Here is a 19,464-nt window from a genome sequence, read left to right as displayed (position 1 = left end):
AGAGAGAGAGGGAGAGAGAGAGAGAGAGAGAGAGGGGAGAGAGAGAGAGAGAGAGAGAGGGAGAGAGGGAGAGAGAGAGAGAGAGAGAGAGGGAGAGAGGGAGAGAGAGAGAGAGAAGTGCTGGGAGTCCTAGTGTAGAGCTATAGTATTGTCCCGTAATAAAAGAGTGAAGTGTTGGAATGAAAAAAAACGAATGCTCCCCACTCTGTGTGTGTGTGTGTGTGTGTGTGTGTGTATGTGCCTGAACCCTCCCAACTCTGTGTGTGCGTGCGTGTGTGCGTGTGTATGTGTGTGCGTGTGTGCGTGTGCGTGCGTGTGTATGTGTGTGCATGTGTGTATGTGTGTGTGTGTGTGTGTGGTAGAACCCTGGCTACGCCGGCCGGCAGGAGCTCCCGGAGAACCTGAAGATCCAGTTCCGCACGGTGGCCATGATGGTTCCTGACCGGGCCATCATCATGAGAGTCAAGCTGGCCAGCGCTGGGTTCCGTGACAACCAGGTCCTCAGTCGCAAGTTCTACACCCTGTACAAGCTGTGTGAGGAAGTTGGAGGTGTGTGTGTTAGAGGTGTGTGTGTGTGTGTGAGTTAGAGCTGTGTGTGTGTTAGAGGTGTGTGTGTGTTAGAGGTGTGTGAGTTAGAGTGTGTGTGTTAGAGGTGAGTGTGTGTGAGTTAGAGGTGTGTGTGTTAGAGGTGTGTGAGTTAGAGGTGTGTGTGTGTGAGTTAGAGGTGTGTGAGTTAGAGGTGTGTGTGTTAGAGGTGTGTGTGTGTGTTAGAGGTGTGTGAGTTAGAGCTGTGTGTGTGTGTGTGTGTGTGTTAGAGGTATGTGAGTACGAGGTGTGTGAGTTAGAGGTGTGTGTGTGTGTGTGTGTGTGTGTGAGTAAGAGGTGTGTGAGTACGAGGTGTGTGTGTGTGAGTACGAGGTGTGTGAGTGTGAGTTAGAGGTGTGTGAGTTAGAGGTGTGTGAGTGTGAGTTAGAGGTGTGTGAGTTAGAGGTGTTTAAGTGTGAGTTAGAGGTGTGTGAGTTAGAAGTGTGTGAGTGTGAGTTAGAGGTGTGTGAGTTAGAGGTGTGTGAGTTAGAAGTGTGTGAGTGTGAGTTAGAGGTGTGTGAGTTAGAGGTGTGTGAGTGTGAGTTAGAGGTGTGTGAGTTAGAGGTGTGTGTGTGTGTGTGTGAGTACGAGGTGTGTGAGTACGAGGTGTGTGAGTGTGAGTTAGAGGTGTGTGAGTTAGAGGTGTGTGAGTGTGAGTTAAAGGTGTGTGTGTGTGTGTGAGTAAGAGGTGTGTGTGTGAACCCCCCTAAGGTGGACAGACAGTGCTAGAGAGAGTGAGAGGCCTAGTTTGGATGGGTACTGCAGCACAAACAGTATCGTAACACCCCCAATTATCACCACTTTTGTTAGGAAATTCTAAAACAACGATGTTTTTTAACACTTCAAAATAACATTTGCTAAATGAACCTTATATTTTTCAGTAGCCATAGATGTGTAGATTTGAACAAAATCTGGTTTGGTTCTTAACGGGAGCATTTACTGCCTGAAATATCCGATTTTGTTTACCACACTCGGAGTGATAGTGCTGGCCTGATGGGTTGCCTATTTACGCCGTTTCAACGGCACATGAACTGTTAGACCGAGAATTCTCGTCATGAAATTTAAATTCCACTGGAGCTCCAAGCGGTTGTGTACACGCAGCCTTACAACACTGTTTACAGCTCTTCGAGTCACGGTAAAATGTCATTTTTAGTACATAGCTAATTTAGAAACACCTATGGTGTGGGTGCTTGCGTTTCTTTAGGAGTCCGCCGTCTTGGTTTGTATAGAAATGCATATTACTGTAAGTGACACATACGCACAAGACGGCGGACATACGGGACCGACGGTAATAGGGGGAGTTCCGATATGTCAGCTGCTGTTTTGTCCAGTATGGATACTGTGCCCTGCTTGTTAGAAAGATAAGGAACATTGTGCATCTTTTGTCCCTGGACAGGCCCACTCTGACTTTAGCCTGATATAAAACATGTGCGTGTGTCTGTGTGTCTGTGTGTGTCTGTGTGTGTCTGTGTGTGTGTGTGTGTGTGTGTGTGTGTGGGCAGGTCCACTATGACTTTGGCCTGCGGAACATCCTCTCTGTGCTGAGGACGCTGGGTGCGGTGAAGCGGGCGAACCCCACGGAACCTGAGAAGACCGTCGTCATGAGAGTCCTGCGGGATATGAACCTCTCCAAACTGGTGTGTGTGTGTGTGTGTGTGTCCAAGACATGAACCTCTCCAAACTGGTGTGTGTGTGTGTCCAAGACATGAACCTCTCCAAACTGGTGTGTGTGTGTGTGTGTCCAAGACATGAACCTCTCCAAACTGGTGTGTGTGTGTGTGTGTGTGTCCAAGACATGAACCTCTCCAAACTGGTGTGTGTGTGTGTGTGTCCAAGACATGTACCTCTCCAAACTGGTGTGTGTGTGTGTGTGTGTGTCCAAGACATGAACCTCTCCAAACTGTTGTGTGTGTGTGTGTGTGTGTCCAAGACATGAACCTCTCCAAACTGGTGTGTGTGTGTGTGTGTGTGTGTCCAAGACATGAACCTCTCCAAACTGGTGTGTGTGTGTGTGTGTCCAAGACATGAACCTCTCCAAACTGGTGTGTGTGTGTGTGTGTGTGTCCAAGACATGAACCTCTCCAAACTGGTGTGTGTGTGTGTGTGTGTGTCCAAGACATAAACCTCTCCAAACTGGTGTGTGTGTGTGTGTGTGTCCAAGACATGAACCTCTCCAAACTGGTGTGTGTGTGTGTGTTTGTGTCCAAGACATGAACCTCTCCAAACTGGTGTGTGTGTGTGTTACCTTAGATGAACCGGAGAGCTAGCCATTGCCGCCCGCGAGTCCGCGGCGAGAAACACCGCCTCGCAGAACTCAACGCTCCCCGAGCGAGGCCACTCAGACGCGAAGCAAAGTATCAACGAATGGCTTTACCGGTTTGAAGAATTATAACGTAGACTAACGTAGTCTCTAGGAGGGTGAACCAGTTGGTCACAGCTCCAACCTCTGTGGGTAGCGAAACTTCAGCGTGTTAGTCCAACTGCAATCCTGCTTCAATCGCGAGAAGATTCAAGAAGTCACTTCCTGGGTCGACCTCTCTTTTGTGCCGGTGCACATCGATGACGTCACCCAGGTCACAGGTGACTTTGTTGTTACTAATACTCGACCTGCACGTTCGTGTGATGAACATCCATGTGCTGAAAGCACGGTCATCCGAAACTCATAGAACCGTGGTTATATGCATAACCCTCGTTTTTTACCGTAATATGAAAGCAGGTTTTTTACCGTAATATAAAAGCGTCCTATGCAGGTTTTTTACCGTAATATGAAAGCAGGTTTTTTACCGTAATATAAAAGCAGGTTTTTTACCGTAATATAAAAGCGTCCTATGCAGGTTTTTTACCGTAATATCAGTATGATGTTTGATAAATAAAGTAGCATATGAGAAGCTGTATCCAATGCAGTTTCTTTATTTATCAAACATCATACTGTTGTTCAGATGTACTATCACTACTTGTAATGTTATCCATATTGTACATTGTGTAACATAACATACGTCTAATATATAACATAACATACGTCTAACATATAACATATAACATAACATACGTCTAACATATAACATATAACATATAATATAACATAACATACGTCTAACATATAACATATAACATAACATACGTCTAACATATAACATATAACATATAACATAACATATGTCTAACATATAACATATAACATATAACATAACATACGTCTAACATATAACATATAACATAACATACGTCTAACATATAACATATAACATATAACATAACATACGTCTAACATATAACATAACATATGTCTATGTCCCTGGGGCTTCTGGAGAATAGCGTGAGCTAAATGCCACTCCCTTTATATGACCCTCTCCTCCATGCATGATGGTCCTGCGTGCTGTTTATATGACCCTCTCCTCCATGCATGATGGTCCTGCGTGCTGTTTATATGACCCTCTCCTCCATGCATGATGGTCCTGCGTGCTGTTTATATGACCCTCTGATGCATGATGGTCCTGCGTGCTGTTTATATGACCCTTTCCTCCATGCATGATGGTCCTGCGTGCTGTTTATATGACCCTCTGATGCATGATGGTCCTGCGTGCTGTTTATATGACCCTCTGATGCATGATGGTCCTGCGTGATGTTTATATGACCCTCTCCTCCATGCATGATGGTCCTGCGTGCTGTTTATATAAACCTCTGATGCATGATGGTCCTGCGTGCTGTTTATATAAACCTCTGATGCATGATGGTCCTGCGTGCTGTTTATATGACCCTCTGATGCATGATGCTCCTGCGTGCTGTTTATATGACCCTTTCCTCCATGCATGATGGTCCTGCGTGCTGTTTATATGACCCTCTGATGCATGATGGTCCTGCGTGATGTTTATATGACCCTCTCCTCCATGCATGATGGTCCTGCGTGCTGTTTATATAAACCTCTGATGCATGATGGTCCTGCGTGATGTTTATATGACCCTCTCTTCCATGCATGATGGTCCTGCGTGCTGTCTTGTCTCAGGTGGATGAGGACGAGCCTCTCTTCATGAGCCTAATTAACGACCTGTTCCCGGGCATCACGCTGGACAAGGCGGGCTACCCCGAGCTGGAGGCGGCTATCCAGGCCCAGGCCCAACAGGCCAGCCTCACCCCCCACCCCCCCTGGCTGCTCAAGCTGGTACAGCTCTACGAGACCCAGCTCGTCAGGCATGGTGAGCATGGCATAGGCATTTCATCCTATAAAGCCTACTACACACACTCTAACACATACACACACACTAACAACTAACACAACTAACACACACTACACACACGTAGCTGTAATGCCAGGCTTTGCTCCACTCTGTGCCTTGTCTTGCAGGCATGATGGCGCCACACACTCCAACACACACTACACACTCTAACACACACACTCTAACACACACACTCCAACACACACTACACACTCTAACACACACTACACACTCTAACACACACACTCTAACACATACTACACACTCTAACACACACACACACACACACACACACACACACACACACACTACACACACACTCTAACACACACTACACACTCTAACACACACACACTAACACACACTACACACTCTAACACACACACACTCTAACACACACTACACACTTTAACACACACACACTCTAACACACACTACACACTCTAACACACACACATTACACACTCTAACACACACACACACACACTCTTGCTCTGTGCTGCAGGCATGATGGCGCTCGGTCCCAGCGGAGCAGGCAAGACTGTGTGCATCCACACACTCTAACACACACACACACACACACTACACACTCTAATACACACACACACTCTAACACACACACACTCTAACACACACACACACTCTGTGCTCTGTGCTGCAGGCATGATGGCGCTCGGTCCCAGCGGAGCAGGCAAGACTGTGTGCATCCACACACTCTAACACACACACACACACACTCTAACACACACACACACTCTAACACACTACAACACACTACAAACTCTGTGCTCTGTGCTGCAGGCATGATGGCGCTGGGTCCTAGCGGAGCGGGCAAGACCGCGTGCATCCACACGCTGATGAAGGCCATGACGGACTGTGGGACCCCTCACAGAGAGATGCGCATGAACCCCAAAGCCATCACCGCCGCGCAGATGTTCGGCACGCTGGACGTGGCCACCAACGACTGGACCGACGGAGTCTTCTCCACCCTGTGGAGGAAAACACTCAAAGCTAAGAAGGTTTGGAAGTGCAGGCTCTCCACAGGCAGCGTAGAGCAGCTCACTAATGACCTCTGGTCTGTTAAAGAGGAGCAGTGTGGTGCTCATCATCCTCACACGCAGTCAGGGGCGGAGCTTGAGGGGGTGCGGGGGGTGCGGCCCGGCCCCGGCCCGGGACCCGCAGGGGCCCCTCCCCCACCTCCGGGTAAGGTGGGACGGGCCTCTCACACGGCACAAGGCCGGAGGAGCTAAGAATCATGCAAACGGTTTCTTTTCAATCATTTTCATCAGAGTGGGACGTATTAGGCTTATAGGTTGCCCCAGTCAGGACGAGTTATGACTCACGTTTGCTGAAAAGTTTTGAAATTTACTTTGATCATTTAGTAGGTGTAAAATATTGAATAAAATGTTCTGCTGTATGACTGGCTTTATTTTAACTCTCATATTGAACTTTACGACGTGCAAATTTACAAAATTGGATCAGCGATATTGTCTCCTACAGGCGTCAATGAGAGAACACTTACACTTAGCCTACATGATTTTGGTAGCCAAGTTACATCTCCGTTTCATATTTGCCTAGGCTACTAGCCTACAATAAATTGAACGAACTCAACTGACAACAGGTATATCTACTGATTCGGTCATTGAGACTACAGAATACAGTAAAACAAACTTTCTGTCTTTCTGAAGTTTATTTTTACAGTACAGTAGGGTACAGTAGCCTAATTGCATAATGTCTTGACAATAGTTTTTCTTACCGGCTTGCTGTTTAAACTGACTGAACTTTCTGAACTTTCCTGCCAGGTTTATGGCGTAAACCGCATCTCGGCTCTGGCATTGCCTAAACTCATCGTGTGGGAAATCAGATTATCTGTCAATATTGGGCTTTGAAAGTAAGGATTTTGCTCAGTAATAGTAGGCTACATTTTGTAACATTTATATAGAAACCGAGGGGAAGTTAAATTAGAAATTAGAATCGTTGGAAATTGAAAACACATACAAAAAAATATTGAAAAGAGATTCGGGGCTTTTAAAAAGAGATTCGGGGCTTGAGCCCCCGAAGCCACCCCCTCGCTCCGCCAATGCAACCACCCAGCAGTAACTTCTGCATTCAGTGAGATTTGCACCGCCCTAATTTTATTTTTGACTCTTCCCGTCACCGTTGCAACCTCTGAGTGCTCGTTCTCCAAGTTAAAGATCATTAAAAACCACCATAGAGAATGAGAGAGCAAAGAAAATGGACATACACAGAGCATCGTGGACTAGTTCGCGGAGCGCAAGGCTCGTCGCATGCCCTTCAAATAGTTCTGCGTATTATTGTTGTTTTATTATTAGGGGTCATGTAGCCTAATGTTTTTGTTGTTGTTCTCTTGGTTACACTTCATGTACTTTTATTGCACTGTCCTGCACTGTCCTGCATTGTCCTGCAAGCACATGTCATTTTGTGTATGTTTGACACTAGTGATGTAACGCCAGCATGTCCCGGTGGTTCTGTCCAGGGGGAGCACGTCTGGATAGTTCTAGATGGTCCAGTCGATGCCATCTGGATCGAGAACCTGAACTCGGTCTTGGACGACAACAAGACGTTAACGCTGGCCAACGGAGATCGCATCCCCATGTCCCCCACCTGCAAGGTCGTGTTTGAGCCGCACAACATCGACAACGCCTCCCCGGCCACCGTGTCGCGTAACGGCATGGTCTTCATGAGCTCCTCCGTGCTGGACTGGCAGCCCGTCCTACACGCCTGGCTCCAGAACGTTCCGCCAGCGCAGGCCCACGTGCTGCTCGACTGCTTCAACAGCGTCTTCCAGGTCAGAGAACACGAGCACCAGTAGCACATTTAAAAAGACTCGCAACACGACATTTAGTAAGGCCAGTGTCTTAGTTTCACATCTAAACGACGAAATCTGGAGTCTTGACTGAATGATGGGAATTATTATTTATTCTTTTCATGTAAACATGAAGTCAATGTGTACTTAGAAATGCTTCTTTCTAATAAATGCCTATTTCTAATAAATGCTTATTTCTAATAAATGCTTCTTTCTAATAAATGCCTATTTCTAATAAATGCTTATATCTAATAAATGCCTATTTCTAATAAATGCTTATTTCTAATAAATGCTTCTTTCTAATAAATGCCTATTTCTAATAAATGCTTATTTCTAAGTTCAGGCAAACTAGACAGCTCATATAGCTGGAACTGAATAGAATGGCAGAGATCATCAAAATGGCCCTCTCTGAAATGTGTTATCAGTAATCTTGCCTCCAGCCTCAGTCTAGAATCAGTCCTTATCTGACTTGTCATTTTCAGAACTGATATCATAACGTGATGCTAGTTGTGTAATTCTGTGTGATTAACGTTGGGAGTGTGAATCTGCTCGGTCTGCTAGGACCTCGTTAACTTCATCTTCACGGCAGTGTCGCCCAAAATGCAAATCCTGGAGTGTATGTACATCAAGCAAGCCCTGGACCTGCTGCAGGTCAGTGATCAACAGCGTCAGCTACAACCACAGGTCAAACTACAGTTTTAAAATAAACCTCCACTCTGTTTCTGAGGCAGACCCTGGCCCTAAGCTCACCAGGGGCTCTCGGCCGTTTGTGTTTGACCGCTGCAGGGTTTGCTGCCCTCGGCTGTTTGTGTTTGACCGCTGCAGGGTTTGCTGCCCTCGGCCGTTTGTGTTTGACCGCTGCAGGGTTTGCTGCCCTCGGCTGTTTGTGTTTGACCGCTGCAGGGTTTGCTGCCGTCGGCCGATGAGAAGAGCGCAGCGCAGGGTCACGTGGGACGGCTGTTCGTGTTCGCCGTGATGTGGTCCCTGGGAGCGCTGTTGGAGCTGGACGACAGGGCCAGGCTGGAGACGTTCCTCAAGGCCCACTCCGCCGCGCTGGACCTCCCCCGCACCCAGGGCGACCAGACCATCTTCGAGTTTGTGGTCAACGAGGCCGGGGAGTGGGACCACTGGTCTAAAAAGGTGCAGTAGCATGTGGTCTTCAGTCGACTTTATTCTTATACACGTTAATGTTGTTATGATTATTTCTACTTTATTCTTATACACGTTAATGTTGTTATGATTATTTCTACTTTATTCTTATACACGTTAATGTCGTGTTTTTTTGTGTAGTTCACAGAGCACATTATCGGGTCACTTAATGCATTTCCGTATTATTGTTCCTGACTATGCCCCCATGTTAACTCTGACTATGCCCCCATGTTACTATGCCCCCATGCCCCCATGTTAACTCTGACTATGCCCCCATGCCCCCATGTTAACTCTGACTATGCCCCCATGTTACTATGCCCCCATGTTAGGTCTGACTATGCCCCCATGCCCCATGTTAACTCTGACTATGCCCCCATGCCCCCATGTTACTATGCCCCATGTTAGGTCTGACTATGCCCCCATGCCCCATGTTTAGGTCCCTGAGTACAGATATCCGAAGGACGTTGTTCCTGACTTTGCCTCCATACTCGTCCCCAACGTTGACAACGTCAGAACGGACTTTCTGATGCGGACCATCATGCAACAGGGCAAAGCCGTGTTGCTCATTGGTGAACAGGGCACTGCCAAAACAGTCATGATTAAGGTCTGAGCTCAACTTACACTACACAAAACAGTCATGATTAAGGTCTGAGCTCAACTTACACTACACAATTCTCTCATCTTTGCAATATGTCTTTCATATGGCTAGAAAAAAATTCTTTCATTACACATTTTCTTCATCTGATAATATATTTGGATATTTGATTGCTGATCTAGACATGTTAATGACATGATAGCAGGGCTACAGCAGTAAGTATGACCCATAATGACCGTGTGTGTGTGTGTGTGTGTGTGTGTGTGTGTGTGTGTGTGTGTGTGTGTGTGTGATTGCAGGGCTACACCAGTAAGTACGACCCAGAGACGCATCTGAGTAAGAGCCTGAACTTCTCGTCGGCCACGTTGCCGGGCATGTTCCAGCAGACCATGGAGAGCTACATAGACAAGCGCATGGGCTCCACCTACGGGCCGCCCACGGGGAAGAGGATGACCGTCTTCATCGACGACATTAACATGCCGCTGATCAACGAGTGGGGTGACCAGGTGAGCCGTGGTGTCACAACTCAATGGGGGATTTACAAACACCAGCTGGTGGCTCATGTTATAAAATCATCAGCTTCGTCATTCCCATAACCACTATAGTTTCACCATCAGCCTGGTCATTCCCATAACCACTATAGTTTCACCATCAGCCTGGTCATTCCCATAACCACTATACTGTAGTTTCACCATCAGCAACTTGGTGTAGTTGAAGTTGTGTAGCAGTCCAGAAAGAGCCCTGACCTTGATGCCTGATATTATATGTATGATACGTATGACTTGAGCTCTTATTCTTTTATTTCTGTGTGAAGCGCTTTGGTCTTAAATGTGGTATATATAAATGTACATATTATATAAATTAAACTTACTTACTTCACTAATGTGAAATGCTTATTGAGTTGTGGCCGTTGCTTGCTTGTTTCCAGATCACCAATGAGATTGTGCGGCAGCTGATGGAACAGGGTGGCTTCTACAGCCTGGAGCGGCCGGGCGAGTTCACCACCGTAGTGGACGTGCAGCTGGCTGCCGCCATGATCCACCCGGGCGGCGGCCGCAACGACATCCCCCAACGCCTCAAGCGCCAGTTCTGCATCTTCAACTGCACCCTGCCCTCCAACTCCTCCATTGACAAGATCTTCCACACCCTGGCGCAGGGCTACTTCTGTCCAGAGAGGGGCTTCCCTGAGGAGGTGTGCGCTCTGGCCAGCGCCCTGGTGCCCACCTCCAGGAGAGTGTGGCAAGCAGTCAAGGCCAAGGTAACAGCGTCGCCTACACCACCCATGGTACCAAGGTAACAGCGTCGTCTACATCATCCATGATACCAAGGTAACAGCGTCTACACCACCCATGGTACCAAGGTAACAGCGTCGTCTACACCACCCATGGTACCAGGGTAACAGCGTCTACACCACCCATGGTACCAAGGTAACAGCGTCGCCTACACCACCCATGATACCAAGGTAACATCACCTACACCACCCATGGTACCAAGGTAACAGCGTCGTATACACCACCCATGGTACCAAGGTAACAGTGTCATCTACACCACCCATGGTACCAAGGTAACAGCGTCGCCTACACCACCCATGGTACCAAGGTAACAGCGTCTACACCACCCATGGTACCAAGGTAACAGCGTCGTCTACATCACCCATGGTACCAAGGTAACAGCGTCTACACCACTCATGGTACACACCTTTTTGAATTAATTGTCTATGTGCCCCGAATCGGTGTCATCAGAGACTTCAACAGACATTTCAACAATTGATCTTCCTACTGATTGATTGATTCTTGACAGTTACTGCTAAATCTGATCAAGCAATCCCACTCCAGTCCTTCTCCCTGCAGCCTTAGATTCTATGTAGATGTTGGGGAATTGATTTTCCTGCTACTAGAAACATTTATCGAGCGCAGTAATTATGAGTAACCTGTAGCCAGGATATGGAGCAGAGCGCAGTAATTATGAGTAACCTGTAGCCAGGATATGGAGTGGAGTAATAATGAGTAACCTGTAGCCAGGAGGAGAGTTCTAATGAAGCTTATAAATCCCTACAGAGAGAGTTCTAATGAAGCTGATTAATCCCTACAGAGAGAGAATTCTAATGAAGTTTATTAATCCCTACAGAGAGAGTTATAATGAAGCTGATTAATCCCTACAGAGAGAGAGTTCTAATGAAGCTGATTAATCCCTACAGAGAGAGAGTTCTAATGAAGCTGATTAATCCCTACAGAGAGAGAATTCTAATGAAGCTGATTAATCCCTACAGAGAGAGTTCTAATGAAGCTGATGAATCCCTACAGAGAGTTCTAATGAAGCTGATTAATCCCTACAGAGAGAGAGTTCTAATGAAGCTGATGAATCCCTACAGAGAGTTCTAATGAAGCTGATTAATCCCTACAGAGAGAGAGTTCTAATGAAGCTGATTAATCCCTACAGAGACAGAGTTCTAATGAAGCTGATAAATCCCTACAGAGAGTTCTAATGAAGCTGATTAATCCCTACAGAGAGAGAGTTCTAATGAAGCTGATGAATCCCTACAGAGGGTGTTCTAAGTGATTTTTCTCTCGTCAGATGCTGCCCTCGCCCGCTAAGTTCCACTACATCTTCAACCTGCGGGACTTGAGCCGCATCTGGCAGGGCGTCCTGACGGTGGGAGCGGAGGTGTGCCAGGGGTCAGCCGCGCTCCTGCGACTCCTGAGGCACGAGTGCTGCCGCGTCATCGCCGACCGCTTCATCCACCCCAGAGACACCGACATCTTTGATGGGATCGTAGCACGGGTGGGTGTCGCTCGGCAGCACCGCATGAATCTCAGCGAGAGATGGATGGATCAGCTGATTGATAGCTGAAGTAGCAGAGATCGGATCCATTGTAGAAAGCTCTAGGCAGAATGTGGATGTAATGATGCTGTCTGCTGTCTGCTTTGTCAGTGACTGGATGTGGGACTTTTCCATTTCCCTTCTGCACTCTCTGGTTCTGCACTCTCTCTCTGGTTCTGCACTCTCTCTGGTTCTGCACTCTCTCTCTGGTTCTGCACTCTCTCTGGTTCTGCACTACTCTCTCTGGTTCTGCACTCTCTGGTTCTGCACTCTCTCTCTGGTTCTGCACTCTCTCTGGTTCTGCACTCTCTGGTTCTGGACTCTCTCTGGTTCTGCACTCTCTCTGGTTCTGCACTACTCTCTCTGGTTCTGCACTACTCTCTCTGGTTCTGCACACTCTCTGGTTCTGGACTCTCTCTGGTTCTGGACTCTCTCTGGTTCTGCACTCTCTCTCTGGTTCTGCACTCTCTCTCTGGTTCTGCACTCTCTCTCTGGTTCTGCACTCTCTCTCTGGTTCTGCACTCTCTCTGGTTCTGGACTCTCTCTGGTTCTGCACTCTCTCTCTGGTTCTGCACTACTCTCTCTGGTTCTGCACTCTCTGGTTCTGCACTCTCTCTGGTTCTGCACTACTCTCTCTGGTTCTGCATTCTCTCTGGTTCTGCACTCTCTCTCTGGTTCTGCACTCTCTCTCTGGTTCTGGACTCTCTCTGGTTCTGCACTCTCTCTGGTTCTGCACTACTCTCTCTGGTTCTGCATTCTCTCTGGTTCTGCACTCTCTCTGGTTCTGGACTCTCTCTGGTTCTGCACTCTCTCTCTGGTTCTGCACTCTCTCTGGTTCTGCACTCTCTCTGGTTCTGCACTCTCTGGTTCTGCACTCTCTCTGGTTCCACTATACAACACCAAAAGCACATGAAGCTGATTTGACTCACTGAGCCACTGCTCTTGGATGTCATTATACAGGATAACACAATAGGTCAAAAACGTAATTCACAGTGTCTGCTTCACTGCTCAGATGGTGACGGAGGAGCACGGGGCGGACCTGTGGGGGGCGCAGGCCGAGGCCGACGCCTACTTTGTGGACTTCCTGCGGGACGCCCCAGAGAGCACGGGAGACGAGCCGGACGACGCGGAGCCTGAGACGCCCAAGGTGTACGAGCCCATCCCGTCCTACCAGGTGCTGTCGGAGCGTCTGGGGTTCTACCTGCAGCAGTACAACGAGGCCGTGAGAGGCAGTGCCATGGACCTGGTCTTTTTCAAGGTCAGCTCAAGGATAAGGGCGCTCACGCAGGCACTGCAGTGGCAGTGGGGTCAACACTAGTAGCATAATGGGCTGCTTTTCAAAACTGAGAGTGAAACTATGAGTGTGATTAGAATGAAACTATGAGTGTGATTAGAATGCACCAGTATAACATAGAGACATGTGAATGGGTTTTAAAAGGGAAGACCAAATTAGGTCATAGTGTAAATAAGAACACTAACATTGTGTTTCAAAATGATGTTTCTGTGAGCAGGATGCCATGATCCACTTGGTGAAGATCTCCCGGATCATCCGGACTCCCCAGGGCAATGCTCTGCTGGTGGGGGTGGGGGGGTCAGGCAAGCAGAGCCTCACCCGACTGGCCTCCTTCATCGCTGGGTACCAGAGCTTCCAGATCACGCTCACACGGTAGGTTTCTCTTCCAACAACACGTCTGGTGGAACCTCTGTGCCTGACCCTAACCCTACACACAACACCGCAAGTAGCTATGAGGTTTGACCACTTAATAGCCTCAGAAGTGCTGAAGCAAAAACATTGTTCTTCTCCATAATACATACTGATCTGGAATATTGTACTGATCTGGAACATATTGTTTCATCTCGGGTTGCACCTAGTCTGACACACTCCTCTTGGTCCGTTGTGTCCACAGGTCGTACGGCATGAGTAATCTGATGTTGTGTCCACAGGTCGTACGGCGTGAGTAATCTGATGGACGACCTGAAGACGCTTTACCGCATCGCGGGGCAGCAGGGGAAGGGTGTCACCTTCATCTTCACCGACAACGACATCAAGGACGAGTCCTTCCTGGAGTACATGAACAACGTGCTGGCGACTGGTGAGGTGTCCAACCTGTTCGCCCGCGACGAGCTGGACGAGATCACGCAGGACCTGGTCGCCGTCATGAAGCGCGAGCATCCGCGCCGGCCGCCCACCGCCGAGAACCTGTACGACTACTTCCTGTCGCGCGTGCGCAGCAACCTGCACGTGGCGCTCTGCATGTCGCCCGTCGGGGAGAAGCTTCGCTCACGCGCGCTCCGCTTCCCGGGCCTCGTGTCCGGCTGCACGGTCGACTGGTTCCAGCGCTGGCCTCGCGACGCCCTCGTGGCGGTCGCCCACCACTTCCTGTCCGGCTACGCCTTCCGCTGCACGGAGGAGGTCAAGCAGAGCGTGGTGACCACCATGGGCACCTTCCAGGACCTGGTGGCCGAGACGTGCACCGAGTACTTCCAGCGTTTCCGCCGGCAGACCTACGTGACGCCCAAATCCTACCTGTCCTTCATCAAAGGCTACCAGGCCATCTACTCCGAGAAGATTGCTCACGTGGGAACGCTGGCGGAACGCATGAACACAGGTGTGTGGTGAGCCAATCAGGTGCCGCAGGACTGTAGCTAATGCAACATTAAGCTCAATACTAATACTAAGGTCAACCAATGTATTGATTATGAATATACACACATACATAGGATATCATAAAATCCAAGTGATATCTTGGAATGTTTGATATTAGCATTTCTTCTGACCACTCCCCTATTGGTGATCTGTTGATGATGGAATGCCTCCATCATTGCTATGGTTTCCTCTTACTCCAGTGCAACAAATCAGTCACCTCTCTCTCCCTCTCCATCTCACTCTCTCCCCCTTTCTCTCTTTCTCTCCCACTCCCTCCCTCTCCATCTCACTCTCTCCCCCTTTCTCTCTTTCTCTCCCACTCCCTCCCTCTCCATCTCACTCTCTCTCCCACTCCCTCCCTCTCCATCTCACTCTCTCCCCCTTTCTCTCTCTCTCTCTCTCTCTCTCCCCCTTTCTCTCTCTCTCTCCCACTCTATCTCACTCTCTCCCCCTTTCTCTCTCTCTCTCTCCCACTCCCTCCCTCTCCATCTCACTCTCTCCCCCTTTCTCTCTCTCTCTCTCCCACTCCCTCCCTCTCCATCTCACTCTCTCCCCCTTTCTCTCTCTCTCTCTCCCACTCCCTCTCCATCTCACTCTCTCCCCCTTTCTCTCTCTCTCTCTCTCTCTCTCCCCCTTTCTCTCTCTCTCTCCCACTCCCTCTCCATCTCACTCTCTCCCCCTTTCTCTCTCTCTCTCTCTCTCTCTCTCTCCATCTCTCTCTGTCCCCCTCTCTCTGTCTCTCTCTCTCCCTCTCCCTCTCTCTCCCTCTCTACATGTGTGTGTGTTTGTTTGTGTGTGTGTTTGTGTGTGTGTGTGTGTGTGTGTGTTTGTTTGTGTGTGTGTGTGTGTGTGTGTGTGTGTGTTTGTTTGTTTGCATGTGTTTGTGTGTGTGTGTGTGTGTGTGTGTGTGTGTATGTGTTTGTCTCCAGGCCTGGCCAAGCTGATGGAGGCCGAGGTGTCGGTCAGTGAGCTGTCCAAGCAGCTGGCGCTTAAGGAGCAGGAGCTGGCCGTGGCGTCCCAGAAGGCCGAGGGGGTTCTGCAGGAGGTCACGCTCAAGGCGCAGGCGGCGGAGAAGGTCAAGGCCCAGGTGCAGAAGGTCAAAGACAAGGCCCAGGCCATCGTGGACGAGATCGAGGGAGACAAGAAGGTGGCCGAGTCCAAACTGGAGGCCGCCAAGCCAGCGCTAGCTGCCGCTGAGGCTGCACTACAGGTACACACTACACACACACACTACACATACACACTACAGGTACACACTACACACTACAGGTACACACTACAGATACACACTACACACTACACACACATACTACACATACACACTGCAGGTACACACTACACACTACACACACATACTACACATACACACTACAGGTACACACTACACACTACACACTACACACACACACTACACATACACACTACAGGTACACACTACACACTACACATACACACTACACACTACAGATACACACTACACACTACACACTACAGATACACACTACACACTACACACTACACACTACAGGTACACACTACACACTACACACTACAGGTACACACTACACACACACACTACACACTACAGGTACACACTACAGGTACACACTACACACTACACACTACAGGTGCACACTACACACTACAGGTGCACACTACACATACACACTACACACTACACACACACACTACACATACACACTACAGGTACACACTACACACTACACATACACACTACACACTACAGATACACACTACACACTACACACTACACACTACAGGTACACACTACACACTACACACTACAGGTACACACTACACACACACACTACACACTACAGGTACACACTACAGGTACACACTACACACTACAGGTGCACACTACACACTACAGGTGCACACTACACATACACACTACACACTGCAGGTACACACTACACACTACAGGTGCACACTACACATACACACTACACATACACACTACAGGTGCACACTACACATACACACTACACACTAAAGGTGCACACTACACACTACAGGTGCACACTACACATACACACTACACACTACAGGTGCACACTACACATACACACTACACACTACACACTAAAGGTGCACACTACACACTACACACTACAGGTGCACACTACACATACACACTACACACTACAGGTGCACACTACACACTACAGGTGCACACTACACATACACACTACACATACACACTACAGGTGCACACTACACATACACACTACACACTACACACTAAAGGTGCACACTACACATACACACTACAGGTGCACACTACACATACACACTACACACTACAGGTACACACTACAGATACACACTACACACACATACTACACATACACACTACAGGTACACACTACACACTACAGATACACACTACACACTACACACACACACACTACAGATACACACTACACACACACACTACACATACACACTACACACTACACATACACACTACACACTACAGATACACACTACACACTACAGGTACACACTACACACACACACTACACACTACAGGTACACACTACAGGTGCACACTACACACTACAGGTACACACTACACACTACACACTACAGGTACACACTACACACACACACTACACACTATAGGTACACACTACAGGTACACACTACACACTACTCACTACAGGTGCACACTACACACTACAGGTGCACACTACACATACACACTACACACTGCAGGTACACACTACACACTACAGGTGCACACTACACATACACACTACACATACACACTACAGGTGCACACTACACGTACACACTACACACTACAGGTGCACACTACACACTACAGGTGCACACTACACATACACACTACACATACACACTACAGGTGCACACTACACACTACACACTAAAGGTGCACACTACACATACACACTACACACTACAGGTGCACACTACACATACACACTACACACTACAGGTGCACACTACACACTACACACTACAGGTGCACACTACACATACACACTACACATACACACTACACATACACACTACAGGTGCACACTACACATACACACTACACACTACAGGTGCACACTACACACTACACATACACACTACACACTACAGGTGCACACTACACATACACACTACAGTTGCACACTACACACTACAGGGGCACACTACACAATACAGGTGCACACTACACACTACAGGTACACACACACACTGCACACTACACACTACACATACACACTACAGGTACACACTACAGGTGCACACTACACATACACACTACACACTACAGGTACACACTACAGGTGCACACTACAGGTGCACACTACACATACACACTACAGGTGCACACTACACACTACAGGTACACACTACACACTACACATACACACTACACACTACAGGTACACACTACACACTACAGGTGCACACTACACACTACAGGTACACACTACACACTACAGGTACACACCCTACACACTATAGATACACACTACACACTACACATACACACTACACACTACAGGTGTACACTACACACTACACACTATACACACACACTACACATACACACTACACACTACAGATGCACACTACACATACACACTACAGGTGCACACTACACACTACAGGTACAGACACACACTGCACACTACAGGTGCACACTACACACTACACATACACACTACACATACACACTACACACTACAGGTGCACACTACACATACACACTACACACTACAGGTGCACACTACACACTACAGGTGCACACTACACATACACACTACAGGTACACACTACACACTACAGGTACACACTACACACTACAGGTGCACACTACACACTACAGATACACACTACAGATACACACTACACACTACAGGTACACACTACACACTACAGATACACACTACACACTACAGATACACACAGGACCTTTTCAAGGCACTTAGGGGGCCTCAGGTTTAATGGGACCTAGAGGGCCCTACATCCAACCACATAATCTTTCCTATCTTGTGTTTTTATTTATAAAGTGCGTACAGTGCATACGCATAAAATGGTAACATTTGAACACAACCCCCCACCAACCCCCCCCCCACACACACACACACACACACACACACACAAACACAGCAACCCCCTACCAAAATCCCGTATAATTAAGCAATATAGCACAAGTGAGAGTGGGGTTGGTCATGGATATTCCCATGGGGGCCGAGTGGCGCAGGCAACAACAGCCGTGGAAATATCCATGACCAACCCCACTCTCACTCGTGCTATATTGCTTAATTATACGTCAAATTGTGTCAAATCTTCGCATTATATCGCGGAGTGATTTATTATTAGCTGTGCAAAGTCTGAGTTGAAATGTCCAGGGATATTCCAACTCATGGAATGTCTCTCGGCCAATCAGAAACAAATAAATAGTTCCATAGAACCCAATTGTTGTATAATCTTTTTTGTAAACATTATATCGAATTTTATATGTGCATACACATGTAAAAAATAATAACTGACCAAAATAATTGACCAAATGGTCAGTGGTTATATGGCGTGCTATGTCAGTGTGCACCATCCCATTGTAGATCGCTGGTTTGATTTC

The 19,464-nt window shown here is 47.9% G+C and overlaps 1 protein-coding gene across 1 annotated transcript in view; it reads left to right on the top strand.

Annotated features, from left to right (window-relative positions):
• Positions 1-179: 179 nt before the first annotated feature.
• The window catches only part of LOC121688060 (dynein heavy chain 5, axonemal-like), a 69,859-nt gene continuing 50,574 nt past the window's right edge, over positions 180-19,464 (top strand). Inside the window, 16 exon segments of the mRNA XM_042067381.1 lie at positions 180-209; positions 363-557; positions 2,088-2,222; positions 4,589-4,778; positions 5,601-5,818; positions 7,297-7,608; positions 8,188-8,277; positions 8,530-8,766; positions 9,212-9,379; positions 9,670-9,876; positions 10,299-10,628; positions 11,945-12,151; positions 13,203-13,448; positions 13,702-13,856; positions 14,135-14,799; positions 15,767-16,047. Of these exon segments, the coding sequence (XP_041923315.1) occupies positions 180-209; positions 363-557; positions 2,088-2,222; positions 4,589-4,778; positions 5,601-5,818; positions 7,297-7,608; positions 8,188-8,277; positions 8,530-8,766; positions 9,212-9,379; positions 9,670-9,876; positions 10,299-10,628; positions 11,945-12,151; positions 13,203-13,448; positions 13,702-13,856; positions 14,135-14,799; positions 15,767-16,047 (3,666 nt within the window).

Source organism: Alosa sapidissima, chromosome 17 (genome assembly GCF_018492685.1).
Source record: "Alosa sapidissima isolate fAloSap1 chromosome 17, fAloSap1.pri, whole genome shotgun sequence".
NCBI lineage: Eukaryota > Metazoa > Chordata > Actinopteri > Clupeiformes > Clupeidae > Alosa > Alosa sapidissima.
This window is presented reverse-complemented; position numbering and strand designations above follow the sequence as displayed.